Raw genomic sequence first — 22,634 nt, 5'->3', positions numbered from 1 at the left:
GCATTCCGCCCGTCTCTTTGTCTTCACTTGCATGCACTAGTGTTTACCATTCCAGGCAAGTCTGGTAAAACCTAAACCCTCTTTTTTTTCTTCCCCCAAGCTAAAGAAGGGTGATCAGTCTACGATTAGATGATGATCATTTCCCCAAATTTGGCCGTGAGAAAGCGGTAGAAGGTGACCGATTTGTCTTTACAGAAAATCGGTAAAATAGTCTTTCACGAGCATACGCGTTGCGCAATCACAAATCGCATATCATAGAAAATGTGTACATATTCACACGCGTGAGGTGGTAGTAGCATCTCAGAGTCGGGTTTAGTCGGAGATGGTGAATCTAGCGAGGAGACACGAGGGGGGAGGTGTTTCTGTGGTGTCCTATCGAATGTAAAAGTGCTGTGATGGGGCGCCAGTGGAGTGGTGCTTCACGTAACCATTACGAAAGAGCAAGTCTGGAGGACGTCTGAGCGTAGTAGTGGATTTCGGTGTCCGGGGGGTGATGCGTTGCTGTACTAGTGGGGGCGGAGTCATTGTTCGCGCCGTCGTTACCTGGTTCACCGGGTTAAGGTTGACGCCAGGAGCCTGAGGTCGTGGTAGGGGTGGTTGCAGCGCCTGGAGCGACGAGGAACGTGCCCACTCCACCGAGGACTGACGAGTTAACTGCTTAATTTCGGCAACAGTTTTTTGTGTTTGCGGATCTCCGCTGAGGCATCTACTCACTCGTTCCTTGGCTATTTGGTAGTCTCGCAGCAGACTGATCCCATACTAAAATGCAGCGTAGACGTTTTTGCTACTTGCCTTCATTCAGTACAGCCTTTAACCACGTGGATCACAACGATAGACATCTGAAAGTGATCAGTCTCAAAGGCACGAAAGCATTGGGAATGTCGTACCTTGGCTAATCGAAGTCGGCAGGCCCATTGCTTCAGTGCGTTCTCGTCCGGAGCGCAAAAGCAGAACACATGAGACGAGCTGAAATCTTGTGCAGCATAAGTCTACAATGGATATGGCAATCACATTCGTAGCTTTGACATGATTCGAATCAATTCGTATTTTTTCAAATTGATATGATGTTGAATGACAAGCCGAAAATTACGATTTGACAGCGAAATCATGTGTTAACAAATTCTACTCAATACTTCTCCCCCTTAATATATCCTGCCAAAGATTTGCTTGCGGAAGAAAGGTGTCTCCACATACTTTATGTTGCCACCATAAACAGTTAGTAAACTAATGATCATACCTTCTTAAATCACTCCAGACTTTCCTGCTGAAACTTTGTCTAATTTTTTGCTTTGGTAACAGTGTAACTAGACACCCTTTTAAAAACGATTTGAAGTTGATTTACAAATAAGGATCAATACAGCGGTGCATTCATACTGTAGAGCTAACTTTATGCAGTTGTTTATGATTAGAAATCATCCCCTGCATTTTTTCATCTGATGTCTCTAAATTGTGCCTGATCGCTACCTAAACTTCGTGGGATACATAATAGTGATGGTTTCAACCAGATTTATCATCAAGTCTATTCATCCAGCTTATTATTTTGTACTATGTAAGACAATAAGTCAGATTACCACACTTGCCAACGATGAAGTGCTAACATTTAGATGATGAGCTACCACCGAGCCGAAGTATGCTTGGGGCGCAGCAAGACAAGAGTGACATGGGAGACCGACCTTAAGCGCAAATCCATGCGGCGTGGGCGCCCTCATTCGACTCCACCCACCGGTGGTAGTGTAGATGTGCAACTTGTCGTCCAACGCTAGCAGTCGCACCAGGTCGCTCACCTTTAGATGATGGAAGAAGAAAATTGGAATGCCACCTACCTTGCGATGGGACATTTGGCGGAACAGGTGTCTAGTCTCCATACTACCATGAATTAGAGAATGTAACGATAGCTACAGACTAGGATCAAAACTATTTCAAGATGTTTTTGACGACCATCAATCAAGAGTTTGAACTGCTATAGAGGGACGGTGATCTGTATCAAGCAAAATGATTTTTATAGTCTATTACAGCAAAGACAAAAGACCAAAATTTGCGTGACGGCAACAGGTCGCTGAAATTGGCTCATATCAAAAATTACTTTAAATTATTGGTTAGTTTATAACTTTACGAGAAATCTGCTGAGTGTCTTTTTTGGCGGATCAAAAGGAGCCTTATCGTTGACACAGTAGTAGCAGCCTCAACTACGTGGCGGTCATCTTACACGAATTTGCAAAAGCACATACCAAGAAAGCCTTTTTGTTCTTCTTGGTGGCATAGAGACCCGAATTGCGGAGAACGCACATTCTCCTGGTCCAGGTCTTCTCACCCGGTTTCCGGATGTACAAGAAATCGTGCCACTCCGCCAGTCCGGAGGAGGTGAAATTCTCCAACATTGTCTAAATGATACGAGCAGACTCGGCACAATCATAAATTCAACACATGGCAAGATCACAGTCTTCCAGCCCTCAAAAATAACCTAGTTAGGCTGAATTGACACTATTCGGCGGGAAGGTAGGTCAAGAATTGACGTGCAACATGCTTTGCGGATTTTAATTAAATTGGCAATCAAAGTGAGGTTGTCAAGCTACGAAACGGGGATTAGGTAAATAGTCAATTTGTTATTTATCGCAAGTCCACACAAAAAAGTGTTGTACTTTTCCCGCACTAATGATTAGTTACACTGAGTGGAGGTGCAGGATCGGGTTTAGTCGCACTAAATTAAGTCGGCTGGTGGTCAGACGAACGAAGTGTTTCTGAAGCAAGCATGAAGCTGTCAAAATAAAGTCAACAGCTGCTTAAAGCACCAGTAACCTGTACAGAATCACTGGAATGGAAGCCATGAGCGTCGGCGTAGGTTTCACCAAGCCAGTCCTACAACGAAATAAAAATAAACGTGAAAACATCACCCGTTGCAACATTTGACCAACCCTCCACCTACCCGCATGCAAACACAAAAATTAAAATAATGTTTTGAAATTTTTTTAAGCCAATGAATCGTTTATTCCAGACATAAGTTATCCAGTGCATATTTTGGTTCTGTCGGTAATCACAAGACCGGAGTTGGTTTAAGTAAAGTAGGGATGGCAGCGGCAAGATTGTTTTTCATCCCCCTATGATTCGGCCATCTTCGTCACAGTCTATCTTTACTTGGTAAGCCTCCAGAATCAGGCCAGCTGAATTTCATTCGTCCGATTCTGCTGTTTATCTTGGCAATAGAAATAATGTGGCGAAACGTATTTGGCCTTCAATTCAGTTCAACGATGGTGCACAACGTGTTTCCAAAAGGCAAAATATTTTTAGTTGAGTCGGTTTCATTCATATTTCGACGGTTAGGCAGGAAAGGCCCTAGCAGCAGTAACTTTTTATCGGCGAAAATGTCAAATCGAGTACCTTGCCGACAACTTTTTCGCTTACAACAATGAACGGGAGGTTGGCTTTTTAAAAAATAGAGAAAAAGTGCCAACGCCCACATGCACCGAAGCACTTTGAAGGTGGAGGCATGATGCGTGGGTCACTGGAGGCCAATATTTAGCGTTAGCACCTGCACCTGTCATACGAATAACGAGCAGATGAAAAGCCGTTTTAAGGAGATCCGGTGAACACAACGGGAGAGGAAAATAAAAGGGGTTTATTTGCCTCTAAAATGCATGCTCCAGTCTGCACTTAAGTGTTTGTCATCCAAATGGAAATTAAAATAGATTACTTTGGGTGATTCGATGAATCCAAAGTGGTCATCCCGACTCTCGAAGAAGATCATGTTCTGGCTCTTGATAGGCCACGCGAGAATGCACTCCGCGACAATGTCGGACTCCTCGAACACTCGCTCTATTAAAAAAGTATCACTTATTGCTGACTGTAATTATTATGCAATTCTGGGGAAAATAAAAGAGTCGAACTTAGATCCATGCTTAAGGAATACTAGTTTCGGCCAATGTGGAGTAAGATTAAGGGTTCAGGTGCGTCAGTAGCTTTCTTTTGCATTCATGCCCAAAGGTCACGCTGTGGGGTCCGGTCGACAGACTGATTCGATTTTTAACGTCACAAGACGGGGGACGCTGGCCTGTGCAGCCTTGATAAACTACCATCCGGAAACACACGCGCTACGTCCTCAAATGCCACTTCTTCAGGCGATATAAATAACATTAATGATTTTTTATTGCGTGGGTAAATTCTCTCGCTCTAGCAAAAATCGACGAGTGGTTCGCTATACCGGGAATATGAGTAAGGCAGGTCTCGGATGTATTTCACACCTAAGGATACTGCGCACCTCGGTCGCTGCAACAGTGATCAAGCCATTTCAATAATTAGTGGCTTTTGATATCTTAATTGACCATTAATTCACCTTCGAGAGTATCTCGGGTCTACGGTGCTGCCATCCTCGCTCTTAAAACCGTATAATTTCTACCAAACCCATGAGTTTTAATTTTGAAAATGACCTTTCCGTTAGTCCTCTTTGTACGAAGACAAAATCTTAGAGAGGTTCTGTCTCATTCAGCCTAGCCTTGAGAAATATCTAATCAAACGGTTGCTAGGTAGAAAATACCGCCATTTTTCGGACTCCAGGAGATGAATATTTGCGTGGGAATGTGATTTTATGCATGCGAACAGTTTCAAATTATCTTCGTGGATTCTTACCAACGGCTAATCGGTGGAAAATTTGATTTTATAAAATTGGGATACGAGAACTTAAACTGACGTCTGCATTCTTACCTTAGGTTTACACGCTAGCATATTTTTTCGTGCTTAATATTTCTTATCTGAATGTGCGGTTGACACGCGGTCAACTCTAACGAAGTGGACCTTCGTTGGGCTTGTAAACATAAGGTGAAGTTAAGGCTAATGTCATGTCTACGCTAGTTCAAAACGATCTCGCTGATTTATCCAATGTCCTGAGGTCAGTTACAAAAAAAAATTAGCAGAAAATCCTTCTCGATGTTTGCAGGGGTGTGCCGTAAAACAGAACAGGTTTTCCAGGTTTTTCCACTTGATTGTCAAATTGCTAAACGAAAAGAAAAAGGTCTTCATCTCAACGTACCAACTTTCAGGGAGGGAACCTTTTCTACCAGGCATAGTTTGACGCATGGTTCGAGGAAGTTCTTCTCTATCAGCATTGAAGCTATCTCTCCCGCTGCCATGCGCTGGTCAATCAAAATTGCCTTTGTTGTCCTGTCTGGTCGAAATATCCGAACTACGAGCTGTCAACCGAAAGAACAACAGTTGAATCAGACAACATTTTGAACACTTACTTCTGTTTACGGCCATTTCCGCTGATCTGTGTTGTTAAAAGTCAGTTATTAAGGGATTTGTAAACATCACCTCGCTCGATTTAATGCGTGCATGATGATCTGCGCAGACAAATTTTTTCGTTAACTCTCGATCAGGATTTGAAGATTTCGGGGTTGTGTCTAATTAAACAACCAATTTACTCACGTTCGCAGTCAACAATTTGCCCTAAGTTCAGTTGACACCAAAGTACATACCGTTAAGTGATGTTAACCTTAAGACGCTTTCAACTCAAATGCCATCTGCTTTGTGCTGCACCTAAGGGTCGAATATGGCTTTTAAAATGCTAACATCATTCAACTGATGTATTTTCACGATTTGTAATAAAAGACCCAGACTTGGAATCCAGCTTGGAGGCAGTAATATGACATATTAATCTTGAATCAGTGAAATATTTCATGCTGCGGTTTCGCATTCAGTGTTTCCCAGTTCTGTTTTCTGTACAAACAGTGGGAAGCTGGTGAACGCATTTTAGCCTGTGAGACAATTCCAGAGTCCGCAACTCACCTTGTTTAACTGGAGCCGATCTGCCAAATCAACTACCTGGCTAAGCGTGTTGGAAAGTTCCGGGAATTCAGATACCTAGGAATAAAACAGCAGTTCGTAGAGTCGCACTCAGCGCCGATCTTTTAGGAAAGTCGCGTCATCTACAACCGATCCAGTGACACACAATCCGTACCACCAGGCACCTTGACTGCATTAGTTTTTCCGTAAAATCGTTTAAAACAAGGTAGGTGGATTTTATAGTAAACTACAATTATGTCCCATCTCATATCATCCAAACGAAAATGTCAAGACCACACAGAATGCAGTAATAGTCTTTTAAAGAGTGAATTAAGTGTTAATTGCAAGCAAGAACCGAATAATGAGGTAACTAGCTGCACCCTAACATCCAACATTAATCGAGCGACAGTCGTGCATTTCGGGCTGGCAGTAAATACTCTCGCCTGCATTAACCAGTCGCCTTTAAATTGCAGATGGTAAAAGCAAATAAATACCAAAAATAGTTCCTCTCTGCGCCTACTATGGGAAGGAAAATTGAAATTCTCACAAAGCACCTCCTCCTTCAGTTGGCACTGCCTCTCCGTCTGTGCAAGTATTGCTGTATAGCCTATAAATGCATTGGTTTAGTCAGAAAATTTACAAATTTGCCACATCCTGACAGAAAGTGACGAAAATTTCACATTTGGTTATGTAGTGGATCACAAGTTCTGAAGCGAGTATCTCCTATACCAAAATATCAACTCACTCTGTGCAATACAAACCGACTAAAATCTGGCTGAGTTCCTTCTAGTGGATCAGTTGTGAGTAGCATCAGTCAACATGGTCAGACTGAAATGCCAATGCTACGCTTAAAAGCATAATAATAGCTGATCAAAGCAAAACATTATAACGAGTCCCACACTTGATTAATTGGAGATTTAATGCAAGATTTAATTTTCATTGTCAAGGTTGCCGGGCAAAAACACAAAAACAGAAACTGATCTCCAACATAACTGAAGCGAGGAAATTCGCCTTACCGTACAATTCATTAAGTTGCTCCTGACTCTTTTCAATGTCGTCGTGGTAAACAGGTAATGAAGCCAAAACCGAAAAGTCAAACCAACTGAAGTGAGCTGGAGAATTGGAGTTATTTCCCAAGTGAGCCGTTAGGCCCCGTCTACCACATATTTAAGCAAGTGAAGTAAGTCACCTGGCTTACAGACTTGTCGGAGAAGGAAGCCTCGTTGCTACTGCAGGTGGTGGCCAATGAGGTGGCTAGGGGGTTCTGTGAGAGTGGAGGCGGGAGTGGTGGCCGAAGGGCAGCCAAAGAGGACCGCCTGACGGGAGTAGAGTCGAAAGAGGAGAGACGACTGGATTGCGCCTCGTTTGAGGGCACCGCCACCTCCATCGAGTGATGGAGAAAACGCAAATATACTTGATCTCATTACTTCCAAACAACTTTTGAAGCAGAGTAATTGGTCATCCCTCTTTATTTGTGTTAAGTATTGCTATTTGTCTTGAATGACGCCCTAAATTATCCCCATGTATGGCGTGTTCTTTGGAAGAACAAGTAGAATGAATGGTTAAATTCTAGTACCAACCACTATACTTAATGCTTATCTTTAGTAGTTCCTTACTCACTGAAATCGATGTCAGAATGCATAGAAAGGCCCTAAAAGGGTAGGCAATGTCCATCATTTCCCCCAATTCGTAGCTCGGTGCTAACAAATTGCAGTGCGACACACAAATGCAATGTTTTATCTCTAACGAAAGCTAAAGTCTAAGTGGATTTACGGAACATGTAAAAGACATTACTTTGCCAATACTGAGCACAAAGTACATCACATGCAACCATCTAGAGCGGAATGGCTTGAAAAAATGGAAACGTTCTTCACCTATACTTAGGTAAATTAGCAAATTTTTTATTGAGACGATTAATTGCGAAGGTAGAAACTTTACACACGCCTACTAATGGTCAGATAGGGTGGATACTACAGCAGCCAGAGAGACAGCACCCAGGATACATGCACGACATGTGGAAGGAATCAGCCTTGTTGATTATCGCTGGGTCGCCGGTTGGATTCTTACAGGCATTAGCCGTAAACCATAAGCTACAACTGTCAACATTTAATGCATCATTGCCGTGGATATGCACAAGATAGGAAGAGAAGCACTGGAGAATAGCATATTTCAATTATCCGAACCAACTTATTCAATACCTGATGCTCAAGGTAGGTATGTCACTGTTTATGCACATCGTAAACTGTCAAACAGCTATTAAAACATCGACCGCTCCTGAAATGGTAGGTGGATAGTGATTTATGCGCTAATAGCCTTAGTGACCATGACTAAGTAAAATTATCACAAAGTTTGGTCTATCTATCCGCCTTTGTTTATGGGATTTTTAGCCAGCCTAAATACTGGAACTTTTTGAAATGAACATCGAACCGAGACGGCGACCAACAAAAAAAGTTATATGAAGTTGGCCTAAGCGTGGCAGTTTCCACTGTGCGACAGTGTGGTAAGTTAAGTTCGAAAATAGCAAGAGAAGGTGCAAATTGTTGAAAGACAGTAGATTGGCATTCTCCGCTTTCCCTCTCCCCTTTCGACTGTTCAAAACTTTAATCATTGCAAAGAATCTGTGCCCAATAAAATTTGCGCTAAAGCAGCCATTGTCAGTACAATTTTTCTCGGTACTGCTGAATAAATTGTGGACAAAACAAATGTCTCATAACATATACAGCTAATAGTCAACCCGTTTCCATTAATGCCGGGCTTGCATCGGCTATAAGAAGGAGGAGAGAATGACTACAGTCATCGAGTTATGACTTCAGCGTACGTCAGCATAAAAACTAGTAGTTTTAAAAGCTTCAAGTACTACCAGCAATGGTTGATTATAAATGCTAGATACCACAGTATCCAAGAGATCCTAGTTTCGGTGATGAATGGATTCACGATAATGTGATGTACTGTCAACTACTGCGTATTTCGTGGTAAACTCTTAAGCTCTTACTTTAGATTCATTTTCATTCACTGGCAAGAACCTGAATATAAGTAGTGGGGAAGGAGTCTGCGAAGAGGACAACCAATGGGTTTGGTCATTAGTGCTTCAAACATCTCCAACTCAGCGCTATATACTAAGAGGAACTATGTTTGTGGGACGTCTGCGATTTTAGATATCGCTTGCGCGGAGGATCACTGCACCAGTCGCAGGACCAATGGAGAACCAGAAGCCATAGTATGCATGATAAGGAAAATAAATTAAACTTCAATCATAATGTAATCGAAATTGGGACACGGAAGCTATTTTAATTGCAAATATGGTTGCTAAATAAAATATAAATCGGTTAGACTTGGTGGCACATTTCTTACGATTCAAATCAGGCCATAAGGTTGTACGTAGTAATATTGCATTATTTACCGGTGGCGCTTCATCAATCAGATCGCCGTCGTGCGGACCCATGTGGGTGATTTTGGTGCTGGTGACGATGGAGGGAGCGAGGAGAAAAGCCACGGAAGCCTCGTCAGCCAACTCGTAGTCTGTGTTCGATGGGGAAGGCGAGCGTAGGGGAAGGCTGCGCGGGACTAGTGCCGGTCTCCTCACGGCTGTTTCAGCGCTCCGCTGCTCGGCGTTATTTGTGTGACCGTGGCCATTGGTCGCAAGCGGGAATAGAGGCGGAGGTGTGACCTGCTCGGGCGCATCTGGAGCGGGACTTGGATTGCACCCCGTGTTTGGATCCGTGGTTGATGACGAGGCAAGACTGTATCGCTAAAATTCCCACATTTTACAGCGGTATTAGCTTGACGCGTAGAGGAGAGCATAAGGTGTTATAAGAAAATTTAATGCAAACCCCTATAAATCCTAGTGTTGTCACAAGAACTGTTAATAACCATTCAAATGCATTACTCCTGAAATAAAATCTCACTGTGCTTCGAATCGAGGATTCCAGCCAAACGCTGATTTAGATTAATGTATATACAATGGACAAATTCTTCCTACAATACAACACGTGAACGCCACTTCATCCATCAGTCCCGATTATTCACTTCCCCACCCCGAACTGCATTAATTATACGCGACAGAAAATTTCCCACCTAACTGCAAATTTACAAGATGGAAGCACAATATTTGCATTCTAGTGAAGACGTTAAATTCATTTTAATACACGAAATACTAGCACGAAAACTCTCCTAGCAAAAAACTGCAATGAAATTTGGGCAACGCTGCGTGGTCGAGAAAAACAATAAAATTCACTCGATTTGGTGCTCTAAGTGTTACAAAAGTGTGGAAGCAGATTTCGCCTATTTCGCCAAAGTGGTCACCGTTCAGTGAATCTGAGTGCTATCGGTTACTCGCTTGACTCTAGCATAACCTCAAAAGCAGTGAAAATATGCAACGTTTTGACCAGCTGAGAAAAAAAACGGTTGTAGAACCTTTTAGACGTTAAAGTCACTTCTGTACTGGACAGTCAATGCTACGAGGTGGAAAGGTCGTTCATGTTTCAGTGAGGTTTTCAATTGTTCACGCGTAAACTAAGCGTTTATGCACACTCTGGGACTGGTCTGTGCAAGGTGTTGACGAATACCCCGCTCGTGGCGCCGCACTGCAATGGTTTATCGCAGTGTCTCACAAATAAGTCCTCGCACAACTCGACTCCGTGAAAAATTTACCACCTGTTCATTGGATAGATAAACACTCGGATTTGCAAATGGCCCTTTGTGTTAATTGTGTAAGCTCATATAAAAGATACTTTCAACACGATTACTATTTAAACAACGACACCGAAAATAAGACATACTCTTGTGAATCCTCCATCATCCTGCTCCAGTTGTTTCATTGTGCTCTCCACCTCCTCTAGTTGTCGAAGAAGACAGTTGAGATCATTTTCAGCAGTCGCTTCTAAAATTGCAGATTTTTTGAGGACCCTTACTTATTCACAAATTTGAAAATGAGGTATGCTATCAGCAAATGAATCGTAAACTTGTGGAACCACTAACAAGAAGTGCGCACATGGTCCGAAAGTTTAAAATTTCAAAAATGTGATAAAAAGCAACAAAAAATAATGTTTAAAGTGTCATTTAAGCACTAGTGTTATACGTGGTGCAGAGAAGGTTGTAGCTCATCCCTCTTCTTTGAATCGGAACAAAGGCCTTAAGTGACACCTGCCATTTGTTGGCAGTTGGGATTTATCACGTCATTCCAATCTGTAAATGATCCTTCTTAAAACGCAAAAACAGAGTCACAGCTAATGAAAAGTCTTTTACAGCGTAAAGTAGACCAGTGACAGTTGACATATTATTCATAGAGAGCAGTCCTTTATTTGCGGCGTGGATGTGTGTGCTATTCACACAAGCCTGGAATAGGCATTCTAAAACGCGCTCTTAGAAGACTCACAAAATCAAGTAGAAAGGCGATTACGTACACTCGAGCCAATGGTTGCGCTTAAATGAAGCGGTGCCTTTACCAACGCTTAGTACTTCACGATGATGTGTCCCACTCCTTATTTTCTTTAATAATGATACGGTCTAAATATTGTTGGAGTAAGTTTTTATCATCACAAGTGGTAATTATTCTGCGGTGTTTTTAATAATTTCAATTCATGAAGTTTGAGGGAAAAAAGGTACTTTAGGAACTGTCAACACTGTCGGCTCATGACAATTTTATTGGCTCAGCACACCTGTGGAATGATGGAGATGAAGTACAGGTAGGCCTGGCTACCGGCACAACCGAACCACCATGCATCGACATCTACCTGCAGCAATCAAGAGCGGTCGCGACATTTCAGCCCGGTGGCGTGCGCCATCAACCAATCGCCAAACAGCAGGGAGGCCAGTCCAACTGCTTTGTGATGAGACAGGGGAATCGCAAAGCGCAAGGCCACGAACCCTCGTCCGATGGTGGTGAATAGGACGATCAACAGAGTGGTTGATTGGAGCGCTTAAAAGAGCTAGTTTCTACAGTGCATACCTCGTATGGTGAGAAAATGATCGCCGAATGTTACGTTTCCTAGCAAATTTCGAGTAATAATCCGATTTAAAAATAATTTACTGGACGATTCTGGTGCCATGTATGAATGCTTGATGCCTTTGATTTTATCGAAAACAAAGTCAACATCAAAAGTACAATGGTACCTTAAAGACGTTAACAAGACTCCTGAATTCCTGAGAAGCAAACTCCAACCTTTGCGTAGTCTTCTTAAATGAAATGATCTACTGCTAATCCTGCTCCTCATATACGTGGATATAAACATAAAAATGACGAGTGCTATCAATAGCATCACATGAAACAGAGGTATGATCAAAAAGCGGCCTAATCTTCTTTATGAACAAGAAAAGAATTGGGCCAATACATAAAGAATTTCAAACTGCAACAGATTTCCCCATTTCCATTACCACGAGGGATTATTTATAAAAGAAGCTTCTTTTATGTATGGCAGTGGTAAATGCCACGGCAGAAAAACGGGTTAACTGCAGAAGGCAGTTAGAAGGTAGCACACACGAAAGCGGTCTGTTTGAACGTATTTTCTTGAGTTTGCATTTGCACACCAGCGGCTACAAATTACATCAGGACGCATCAAAACCGTCGCATGCGTGGCGTGTGCTAGTTGCAGTGATGCCGTGTCAAGGCGAAGGGGAATACCCATGTTGAGAACCTCAAATTCCAAGGGGATTGAAGGATCTCTGCGAAAAATAAATACGCTTATCAGGATTGCCATTTACTCCAGAAAACAATTTCACAAAAACTAAACACATTTACTTCAACCCCACCTTCAAACTAATCATATGAGGGGCAGCAAGCCTAAAGAAGGAATCGGGGTACACGACCTTCTTAACCGTCAGTAGATCTGCATTCGATGATTAGGGCTTTAGTAACCCAAGTGGACAAAGTCTAAGTGGCATTCCAAATGAATGAATACTTCAAAGCGAATTGAATCTGCACTGGAAATGGTCTATTGAAACTGTACTCCTTTAGCGATGCTCTGAAACATTTCGTATATCTGCGTTTAACAGTGCAAATGCCATTAACTTCTACTGATTATCCTCATTTTGACCTGTCTTAAAAACCACGTGCAAGAGAATTGCTACCATATCCTTTTTCTAATGAACGACCAACTGTTGCAAACAGTTCAATGCGCAAGAAAGCATCGGCGAATGCTTTTAGAAGTGGAGGATGAGTTACGGACTAATTTGGATGGTTATACAAAACGTTTCCCATAAGTTTGATGGCCTTGTGCATCAACCTTTGCTAGCAACTCACCACGATCCTATGAAGCATGCTGTCTTGGCATTTTAGGCGAATTTTCGGTTAGGCCACTACTAAAACGCTTCTCATCGAAATGTTTACCCTTTTCAGGGATTTTTGAACAAAATAAAGAATAAGCATGGCATACATTCTGCTCCCTCAGCTAGTGGCCACTGTGTGGTGATTGAGAATATGCAACGAAATTTCATATGAGTCCTGAAGGGAATTCAAGAGTACATTTTTGGTACAAACTTCAAAGAATGGAAAAGGGTTAGAGGAACGCAGTGCTCCCAAGGCTGTTTATTAAGGAATGAAACGATATGGTTGCATCTAAAAAGCCTGCTCTACGTCCTATGGAATAACTCTTCGTGCTTTTCGCTCATGACAGTGAGCGGATATAAGCATGTCTGTGCGATCCCCTCCTCAAAACCCATAAAAACATAACCTTCTATCGCCATTTTTCAAGAAAAATGAAATTCTTATTCTTGCAATCCGGAGCTAAAAAGAGCGATGGCGGACGGATGAGCATAATTGCGTGTATGCATTGGCTGTCGAGATGAGATGTAGTATGGCAAGCTCTCACCTCTGCAGCTGAGAGGGTTGAAGGAGGCGCGAATGCTTTGAGTGAGGGTGTTGGCGATGGAGGCGGAGGCATCCTGACCCTCTTCGGCTGGGACTGCCAGGGAAGGAGGGGACGGCGGTGTCGAGAGGTGCGCGTCATGTTGTGGTGGTAGGCCTGACGGGCTGTCCAATATCTGGGCCACCTGCCACGACGACGGCGGATGGGGTGGCGATCGTGCGAGATGGCGCGGATCCGAGTAGGAGAACTCGGAAGAGGAGGAGGGAGGCAGCCGATTCGAAGGCGTAGACGGACACTTGCGTTCAAGACCCTGAGGGACATTTAGCGAAGAGGCAGGGTTTTAATAACATCAAACGGCTGATCAAGAGAATTTGTCTTTGGTGTGTTCTTGTCGCTAGTAAAATAAGAAGCATGCCCAAAACTGCAGTGACAGTTAAGCACATTTTAACAATGTGATGAAATCATTCATATTCCCTATAACCCAAGAATACTTAGCTATCCAGAAAATCTTCACACAAACCTTCGGTAGACTAGATTGCTTTTAAAGCTCTGATTAGCTCCAATAACTGTTCGGAGCCGAAAACGTTTATCCGAAAGGCCTTGAGGAGACCATCCTTACGATAGTAAACAAGTGGAGGAATTAATTTTTTCTTGCACAGATACACCTGGTCTGTTTATGTATCTTGTACGTGATTACAACCAGTGCCGTAGTTTATGTTGCAACGCGAATCAAACAAAAGCGCAGATGCTCGAAGATTCGAGTTTGTGGTCACCGTCTCCTCTGATCCGGCATATTTTGCTGCCATACATGCGGCTTACTTGCTGGGATACGCGGTCACGGGTGCGACTGTATTTCCACAGATCATTAAGTTCACCTTCAGACCCGTGGAAAATTTGCCGTAAAATTAATAGAGCTTAATGAATGCGTATGCGTGTGTGTGCATGTCAGATGTGTTTTTATGCCCTCCTGTCTGGAAAACCAAAGGCAATTTCTACTGACTGCATTAGTTTAAATTCGTCTTTGAGAACGCTTTTAGTACTGATTCAACAAAGTGCCTTTGAGAGCCGATTGCAGTAACCATTGTTTATTTAGCAAAATCACCTAAGTTGGATGTAGCTAACTGGTCATTAAGAACAATACACTGCAGTAAGTGGGCATCTGGTTCGACTGCAGTCCAGTAGCTCCGGACACTTTGCCGGTTAGGCACAATAACGACCAAGAGGCATTCTTGTTTATTGCTACATTCCTTTGCTGTAGTCTGTGCAAGGATAGTCTGCATGTTGTTTTTCTACCTCGAAATGCAGCCTGACGAGCTCACGAGTACTTTTGCGAATACTAGTAATAAGGCTTGCATTGTCTAAACGTCTGCATTGTGCAAAATTCTAACACACAGATTGACTGAAAGCAAAATAGTGATTTTTCATTACATTGCTTTAATGAGGACAGGTTTTGAAGGTGATCTAAGAAATTGGTTCCACCATGCCCATCTACATCATAAACTAGGTGATTTGAAGTCCCCAACATAATGCCTGAGAACGAATGGTAGGCCCCTAAATAGGGACTATTTGCTGACCCAGAACAACCAAACGCATCCGATTACGTCGGTTGCGCGATGGAAGCATGAAAAGTGAGCAAAAATAAGCTAAAATGTAGTTAGAAAAAAATCAGTAAAGGTGTGCGGTTTTTGATTACCGACTAATCTATTACTGATCCATTGGACTAGCAAACGGTGAAGAGGTAGGGAAGATTCCGTCCTAGTCGCACACAGTCAGGAGTCTTGGCAGTAAGAGGCAATGTAAACGGAAGACGACTTTTAAAGACGGTGTGGTTTTACTGCCGCAAGGGCTACACTTATCGCTTTGATCTTCCCTGCCTTGCGCGCGCAAGCGTCCAGACGGCCACCAACCATCGTCTGAAGTAAAAGCCCTTGTGATTTTGAGGGTCTCCACGCTGGACTGGCGGCGGCCACCGTGGCATCCTTTCTTGCCTTTTAATGTCGTGAGATTACTAATCGCACACGCGAATAAAAGGCATTTGTACTAAATTTTTTTCATTCCATCTCCAATCTTTATCATAAGACGTCGATCACATGTTTACACAACTATCTTCTCTAGAATACAAGTAATTGATGATAGGTGTGGCAAGTCAATGGGAAATTGAATCGCGCCTTTATGGCATAGACAACGGCGATTTTGGCGTACCTTCACAAAAACACATTGGTGTATTGTGTTGGGCCTGAGAGGATAATACTACGCTGGTACAGGCGTTATGACATCACTATGTGCTCTACAAGAAATCCTTTGCAGGGACAGTTATCAGTGAATTTCCTAGTTTGTTAATCACCCATTAGGAGGCGCTGTTTACAGCCGGAGAGTACAACTTCGTTATCACGAGCTTCAAGCCCAGATGATTTGATTTGGCAACATTTGGAGTGTTAGGCGAATTTTGACGCTCGACATTTCAAATGTGGAAATTTAGGGTCTTTTCCCCTTGCCACCGTCTCAAAGGATGCTTATGTTTGTTCCCCTGACGTCCACTTGCTTACGCTCTCTCCGATGGCTTGTAAATTTCATCCTATATCTCCATAGCCACCGAAAACGCCATGGGAATAACTGGCTCAGGAGTCTTCAGGCGGTATTGTAGTCGCCTTGACTCTGATGTCATTTATCCGCCGAGATGGAGTGTGAGACTCGAGGTTGAGAAAGCGGCGGGAATGGAGACCAATTGCAACAGCCGACATTGGCTATGCAGTTGTGCGTGCCTCACTGTTCTACTCTTAACTCACGACTAAGATAATTGTCTTGCAATGGAAAGAGAGGGAAGTGTCCATGATGGGGTAAAACTACTAAAATTTGTTGGGATTTACTCAAAAAAGTGCAAAACCCTCCAAATTACTCTTTTGCCTTCAACTCTGCTTCACTTTGTAGCGAACCAGCACCACCCATTAGGTCTTTATTTTAACCCAGCCTAGCAGCATTTAAGGAGGAAAATCCATTTCTCTGGAGGCCTAAAGGTTCAACTCCGCTAAAAGTGGAGCGACCGATTCAGGATAGCCCCGCCACTTTATGGAAAGATCTTAATCTTTCGGTCAAATTTGGGGCTTTCACAAAAACTACAGGTTGATATGACGTTCATGCGATATTTAATCATTATAAATGACGCTAATGTCTCACACATAGATTACAAAGCAAGATAATGGGTTTAAATTTATTTACCCAGGAAAGTAGTGGTCAAGTTGTTTAAACTGGAATGGACTATTCCAGCTCCAATCATTAACATTTGATGGTACGATACTGCACCGAAATTTTTAAACAAAATAACCCCAAGAATAATAAGCTTAGCCGAGAATGAGAGAGATGTATTCTCCGGAAAAAAGGCTGTTCAGGAGATCTTGCATTAGATAGAAAGGACACAATTTGGCTTTGAGAATTCTGGTAAAAATATTCACGCTCAAACTGGTTGCAAAAGGAGGCTCGTTTGTGCAGATAAATAGCTAAGAGTTATGCGCTTGGTGGTATCCCAGCCAACATTGCCAAAAGCGCATGTATATCGTGTTAGTTTATTTATCTATGGTAATTTTAGTCATATGCATTGACAGTCGAACTGGTCCTTTGATTGGGAGTACCCCTTCCATCAGAAGACCTTAACGAGGTCTGCTAATTAACTGCCCGCGATGAAATGAGCTATTCGAGATGCGTCTACTACAACCAATCTCCTCTGCAAAGTCTTCTTAAAATTAAATAACAAAAAGTCAAACAATTTATACATCTTCAACCTAATCGATTAACTAATTTTTCCAGTCCCTGCCTTAAATCAAGTTAAACTCAAGCTCTCCCATCAGTTATCGCTCGAAGTGAGAAATACACTCGCATTTGCAGCTGTACTGCGATTCTTACTGCTACTAATGGTGCAGAAAATGGCGTAAGAGGCGAACCCAGAAGTCAACAAAGCCCACAGGTATAGTTCAGTCCGATGAAAGATTCACTATACTTTGTCACATCGTATGAGGAAAATTGGACGTTTTTAAGCAGTAAGTCTAAAAACAGGGCTCTTAGCAGAACCGGAACGAACAATGTATGCACAGTGTGGAACCTGTACGAACAGGCTGTACATTAATCCCAGATCTTCCTCACGAACACCATGTTTGCTGACTGCCAGGTATGTAAAAATTGCAAATTGCAAAAATGAATTATTTGAAGACCGAACACGTTTGCCTCCCGTACAAAACTTCGAGTGCCTATAGTGACACTGCTAAAGCAAAGTTTTTATGTTCCCTAGAAAAGATGGGGGAGAATGGGTGTTGTGTTTGCAATAACGCTGCTTCAGCTGACTGAAATTTGAAAAAGGTCGAATTTAAGTCGCCCTACACGTCTTTACTTGTCAGTGGCGTGTGTTGTGATGCCAGCCGATGGCCCACGAGTAACGAAGACCGTCACTCACATAGGCAGACCAACTTTATAATGCAAAATCGTTCATCTCGGCAGCATGTGTGCACGACTGTTTACAATTCAGGGACTGCACAGAGTTTAGTGAATTCAGCAGTCAGAAAGCACTAATGGCCGTGACTGATTTAATCCTCATGTACCACCAACCAGCAAAGCGTGTTTTCAGTACGTTGGAGGCGATTCCTCGTCTAACTCACCTCTGATCTATTGATGATTTGTAAGGAAGATTAAATAAGCAGGCAAAATTAATGAAATGAACAGCTTATTAACTAGAAATGCCATTGTTTAAAAAGACTTGGTATAAGACTTAGACTTGGTGTAACCGCGCGAAATCATTCGAGGTGGAAAATATGTTACCTTCCTTGGTGCCAGTTCGTCTTATCACTTAAAAACCAGAATATAGGAAGAAAATAAAAAAACGAATGTTTTAGTAATTCATATGGGCAGCATCATCTCTTGAGGTTGTACAGCTTTGCGATATAATGTATCCTATTTGATCCCTTTACGCGTTAAATATTGTCATGCGATCGAGGTAACAGAAAAGTGGACTTCAGTGACGTAGTACCACCCGCTTAGTAGTGCCATAGGTCATATTCGCATTTGTTTTCAAATCGCTGAATGATCAGTAAATATGACAGTGAGGCATCATACTATCCATCCATGAACTCGATGCATGGACTGCGAATACCTTCCATAAACACCGATTCTGGACGCACATTCAGCCACCCCGCTAAGTAGCCGAATCGAAGCAAACCACACAACACAAAATTGGTTATAAAAGGGCCCCGAGTAACAGAGCACACCGTAAGCGTCACTTCTGGTGAACATACACCCTTGCACCAAAAAGACGGGTTCGCCCTAACTGGTGACATTACGGGAGGCCAACGGCCAGCGAAACTCGATATCCTTAGTAAGCGCTGGGTGGAACGTGACACAGCCGCCGGTAACAGATGCAACACAACACCTTCACACTGTCTCTCATTCCCGCAACTCGTACCAGATTAAGTGAGGACAGTGAGAACGAAAACCTCGGAAGTTTACAGTCAAAAGACTTCAAGGTCAAGTTGTGGCAATTTTAGCCGCTGTGAATCGTACTGCGAAGGATGTCAAAATATTGCTTCAGAAACCAATAAAGAAAAAAAAATTGAGTAATTTTAGCTCGTGGCAATATTTGTGAAGCCGCATAGTCATATTGAAATATACAGGCATAACCTGGAATCTGCTTATATGCACCTGCGTTTAGAATGAAATACAAAAAAAAAACAAGTTCCAAAGCTAACAATGACACCGGATGGATAGCTGCTTCAAAATTAGGCAATTGGACAGCTAGAAAAGAGATCGGCATGCGGATCGGACGTCGACTCTCGGACTCGCAAATTCAATTACTCTTCACATTTCCGCGTGTTTGCTTTATTGACCTTTAGAAGTGACACGCCATGTTGACACCGCTGTGCGCCGAGTTGCTGGCGCGGTGAGTGGCGTTCCGCTCGGAGACGAAGCAGTCTGCCTGTTCCAGCGCTAGAGCCGGAGAGCACGTCAACTGTTCATCAAGTCGGAACGAGTGTGAGGGCATGTTCCGTGTCAATCAGTGGGAACTACGATCTGCTCGAGATTATAGGCAGTGTTTAAAAAAAGCCATAAAATTTGGAGCGCATTGTTGATAGGGTGATTCGCGATCCACCGAAAGCGCGGACTTGTAAGTCATCCTGCTAAAACTCCATTAACTTTTGATGTTTTGATGAACGTAGGTTTTCTTTGACAAAAAATAAAACACTCTGTGGAACGAGCATAGTGATTCACGTAGTATTTCAATACCGCCTCGGTGAAGCACTGGATGATCCAGATAACCTAGCCCTGGTTGCATCAAATTTAAAAAAAACACTAGTTGAAATAAATTGTTTTAACAGTTTTTAGCACCTAGTAGAAGTGTGCCAATGCATGCAAGAGAGGACAAGACTTTATGGCGGATGGTGGATGAGGTTAACGCAGAAAATTACAATTTGTTTGCGAACACAGTGAAGAGAAGGATTTCGGCCCGTGCTGGAGTGAGGACAGGAGTAGAGAAGGGCAGAAGGAACTTACTAGTTGGAGTTCCTCGAGGGTCCCGACCCAGTCGTCCAGTTCTGTCAGCTCCGAATCCATTATTAAAGATAAATAGCACTCCGTGGGGCGGTGCTGTAGGTCTGACGGGATGGCCTAGCTGGTGGTGATCGTGGACACGAAGCCCGTGTGTGGGTATGGTTTTGAGATGCGGTGTGAGGGCTACAGCGGCAACAACAGTGGCAGCACGCCGTGACGGCCTACCCGGACACGCACATCCGCCGTGCATGCATCAGTGTGTTAGCGCTAGTGCTGGTATTTTCCTGTGGGCTCGTCCGTACGCCGAACTGCAGCACACGCAGGCGCGCACGTGTGGTGTGCGCAGACGGATGTGACCAAACAGGATCAACCATAGTCGGGCGCCAATAGGCGCGCGACATGTCAGGCCTATCATCCTGTGCGTACTCTCAGGCATGAGGGTGTGCATACGTGTCAACACGATACAGTCAATTGGTGGATGATTTCCTTTTCTTCCACCAACTTGCCTTTACTTGCGGATGCAAGTGGTAGAGTCGATGTGATACCTTTGACCCTTTCTCAAATGCACAAACCAAATTTAAAGCCTGAAAACACATCTTCCCAATCAAGTGGTTGCTATGATTAATGACCAATTCAAAGCCCTACCGATGTCGTGGACCACCCAGTAGAAACTTCCCATCTCCATTAAATGTTAACCTGTGACTCCTCAGCCTTGAATGCCGGTCAAATCCCAGCAAATAACCTGTCAGGACTTTATGGCTTTTGCATATATCCTGCGCTGTACGGGGCGTCGCAGTCCAATTTTATGGCTTTTACTCGTGGAACCAATGTATTGCACGTTTTGCTTATGTTGTGGCGAGGAAGCAGCATATCATTCCCTTCCTTTTTGAAAAAGTAATTACTGAAATGGTAAAGGAGCTCAATCAGACCACCCTATAACGGGGTGCGACATAAAAGACCAGTTAAGGCGGAGTGATATATGGAATGTGGTAGCAAACGGTAGTCCACATTGGCTATTGTACTTTTGAATCGTGGAATCTACCGCTTCCCAGCGTATTTACTGAAGCACGTGGTGATTAGTCTTACCTTGAAGTCCCGCTGACATTGTATGATAAAACGATCCATAGGGTTGCAACGGACAATGGTGTTCCACTCCAAGTTTACGCCATAACTATGAACATTAAAGTCGCCCAAAATGTGAACATCTCTACAACAGTAGTACGCTGTACCCACTACTTTCACATAGCTTTTCTCAACTCTAAATACGTAGCTAAATTGAAGTGTTCGGTCGAATTTAGAGCCATTGCTCCATTTTGCTTGGTGTTCTTGTCCAGCAATTAACTGATCTCCCACACATAGAGTAGTTTGCAATAATCTGCTCACAAGAAATCCCAAATAACTGGCATTTTGTCCCCATCACCAAGCAAAAGACAGGTTGCACCATAAGTGATTTGGGTTGTAGGTTTAGCGAATGCTTGCAAAATGAACCTCTTGCAACCAACGCCATCACGAGATCTGATTCCCTTCGAAACAGTTTAAATGGTAGCACTTGTTGGGAAACAAGTGACTTTGCTTCGTGGACTTAGTCATGATGAAAAGTTGCTGTAAATTGTGTGCCAAGCGAGACCTCGGGATGATTGCTACAAATGCGCCAAAAAGCTTGCGGACCCATGCCTCGACCCAAGTAAACATTTATAATCCTATGCAAAATGCCGAAACATTAAGCGAATGCATAAATCACTTTGGGCTGCACAACCACTACGATAATAATGCATTTATAAGGCATTACTCAGAAGTTTTTAGTCTTGAAACCTCACGGTGCGGATTGCGTGGGATTCTCCATAAGCCTGAACGACGAATGTCATAGCGTGTGAAACATTGGTCGTTGTAGACTCTGTTTGTAATGAAAGTGCTAACAACCGATTTACAATGCCAACTTATTCACTTATCATGGTCACGTCATTTTTACACTCGTCGTGAGATCTTATCCCGCCTCGCATTGTAGCAAATATGGACTGATGACTATCCAGAAGTACCGAAAATAAGTACACTGGAGAGTCCCTAGTTTATGCCACTTTATTAGATTGTGACTTATAGGCCCATTTTCCCATGTCTTACTTATTGAAAAAGGCAACACAAATTAGTCAGTGCACCAGTGGCTTTTGGCACTTAACTCCTCATAGTCCTTGCCAGTATTAAGTTGTGACATCGCGACAAAAAATGAATCAAGCATCTATCTTTATGAAGTTAACCACCCCGTCTGATTGATGGGCTGGTTATTGCTAATTACGTTATTAGCGGAGCTCGTCGTCACCCCGCTGTCCCATTTCTGCAAAGCAGGGAGGGAGGAAGAGGATCTTAACCTTGCCATATTCTATAACTATTTGGTACTAAACTCCTTAGTGATCGTGGTAAATTCTACTCCTTTGGGACATAAAATTCATCTATGATTGATGATGAGAAAAGAAATATACTTGAATAAAAAATAATTTTTTTAGTTGAAGTGCTATTCAAACACTTGAACTGCTCTAGCAT

The 22,634-nt window shown here is 42.9% G+C and overlaps 2 protein-coding genes across 2 annotated transcripts; both read right to left on the bottom strand. All coding sequences in view use genetic code 11, as the record gives it.

Annotated features, from left to right (window-relative positions):
• Positions 1-372: 372 nt before the first annotated feature.
• On the bottom strand, positions 373-14,380 carry EGR_00220 (Abnormal cell migration protein; the record flags this gene model as incomplete). Its single annotated transcript, XM_024489469.1, has 14 exons — positions 373-759; positions 888-989; positions 1,674-1,784; positions 2,229-2,381; positions 2,797-2,856; positions 3,689-3,810; positions 5,021-5,180; positions 5,776-5,850; positions 6,971-7,153; positions 9,173-9,520; positions 10,551-10,651; positions 11,505-11,699; positions 13,578-13,884; positions 14,264-14,380. 14 exons carry the CDS (start codon positions 14,378-14,380, stop codon positions 373-375), a joined length of 2,421 nt encoding a protein of 806 aa, XP_024356147.1.
• Positions 14,381-19,729: 5,349 nt separating this feature from the next.
• EGR_00219 (hypothetical protein) lies at positions 19,730-22,634 on the bottom strand (the record flags this gene model as incomplete). Its single annotated transcript, XM_024489468.1, has 4 exons — positions 19,730-19,773; positions 20,672-20,714; positions 21,186-21,474; positions 22,522-22,634. 4 exons carry the CDS (start codon positions 22,632-22,634, stop codon positions 19,730-19,732), a joined length of 489 nt encoding a protein of 162 aa, XP_024356146.1.

The sequence above is a fragment of the Echinococcus granulosus genome (assembly GCF_000524195.1).
Source record: "Echinococcus granulosus chromosome Unknown EG_S00001, whole genome shotgun sequence".
Lineage (NCBI taxonomy): Eukaryota > Metazoa > Platyhelminthes > Cestoda > Cyclophyllidea > Taeniidae > Echinococcus > Echinococcus granulosus.
Note: the sequence above shows the minus strand (reverse complement) of the source record. Positions and strands in the feature narration are given on the sequence as shown.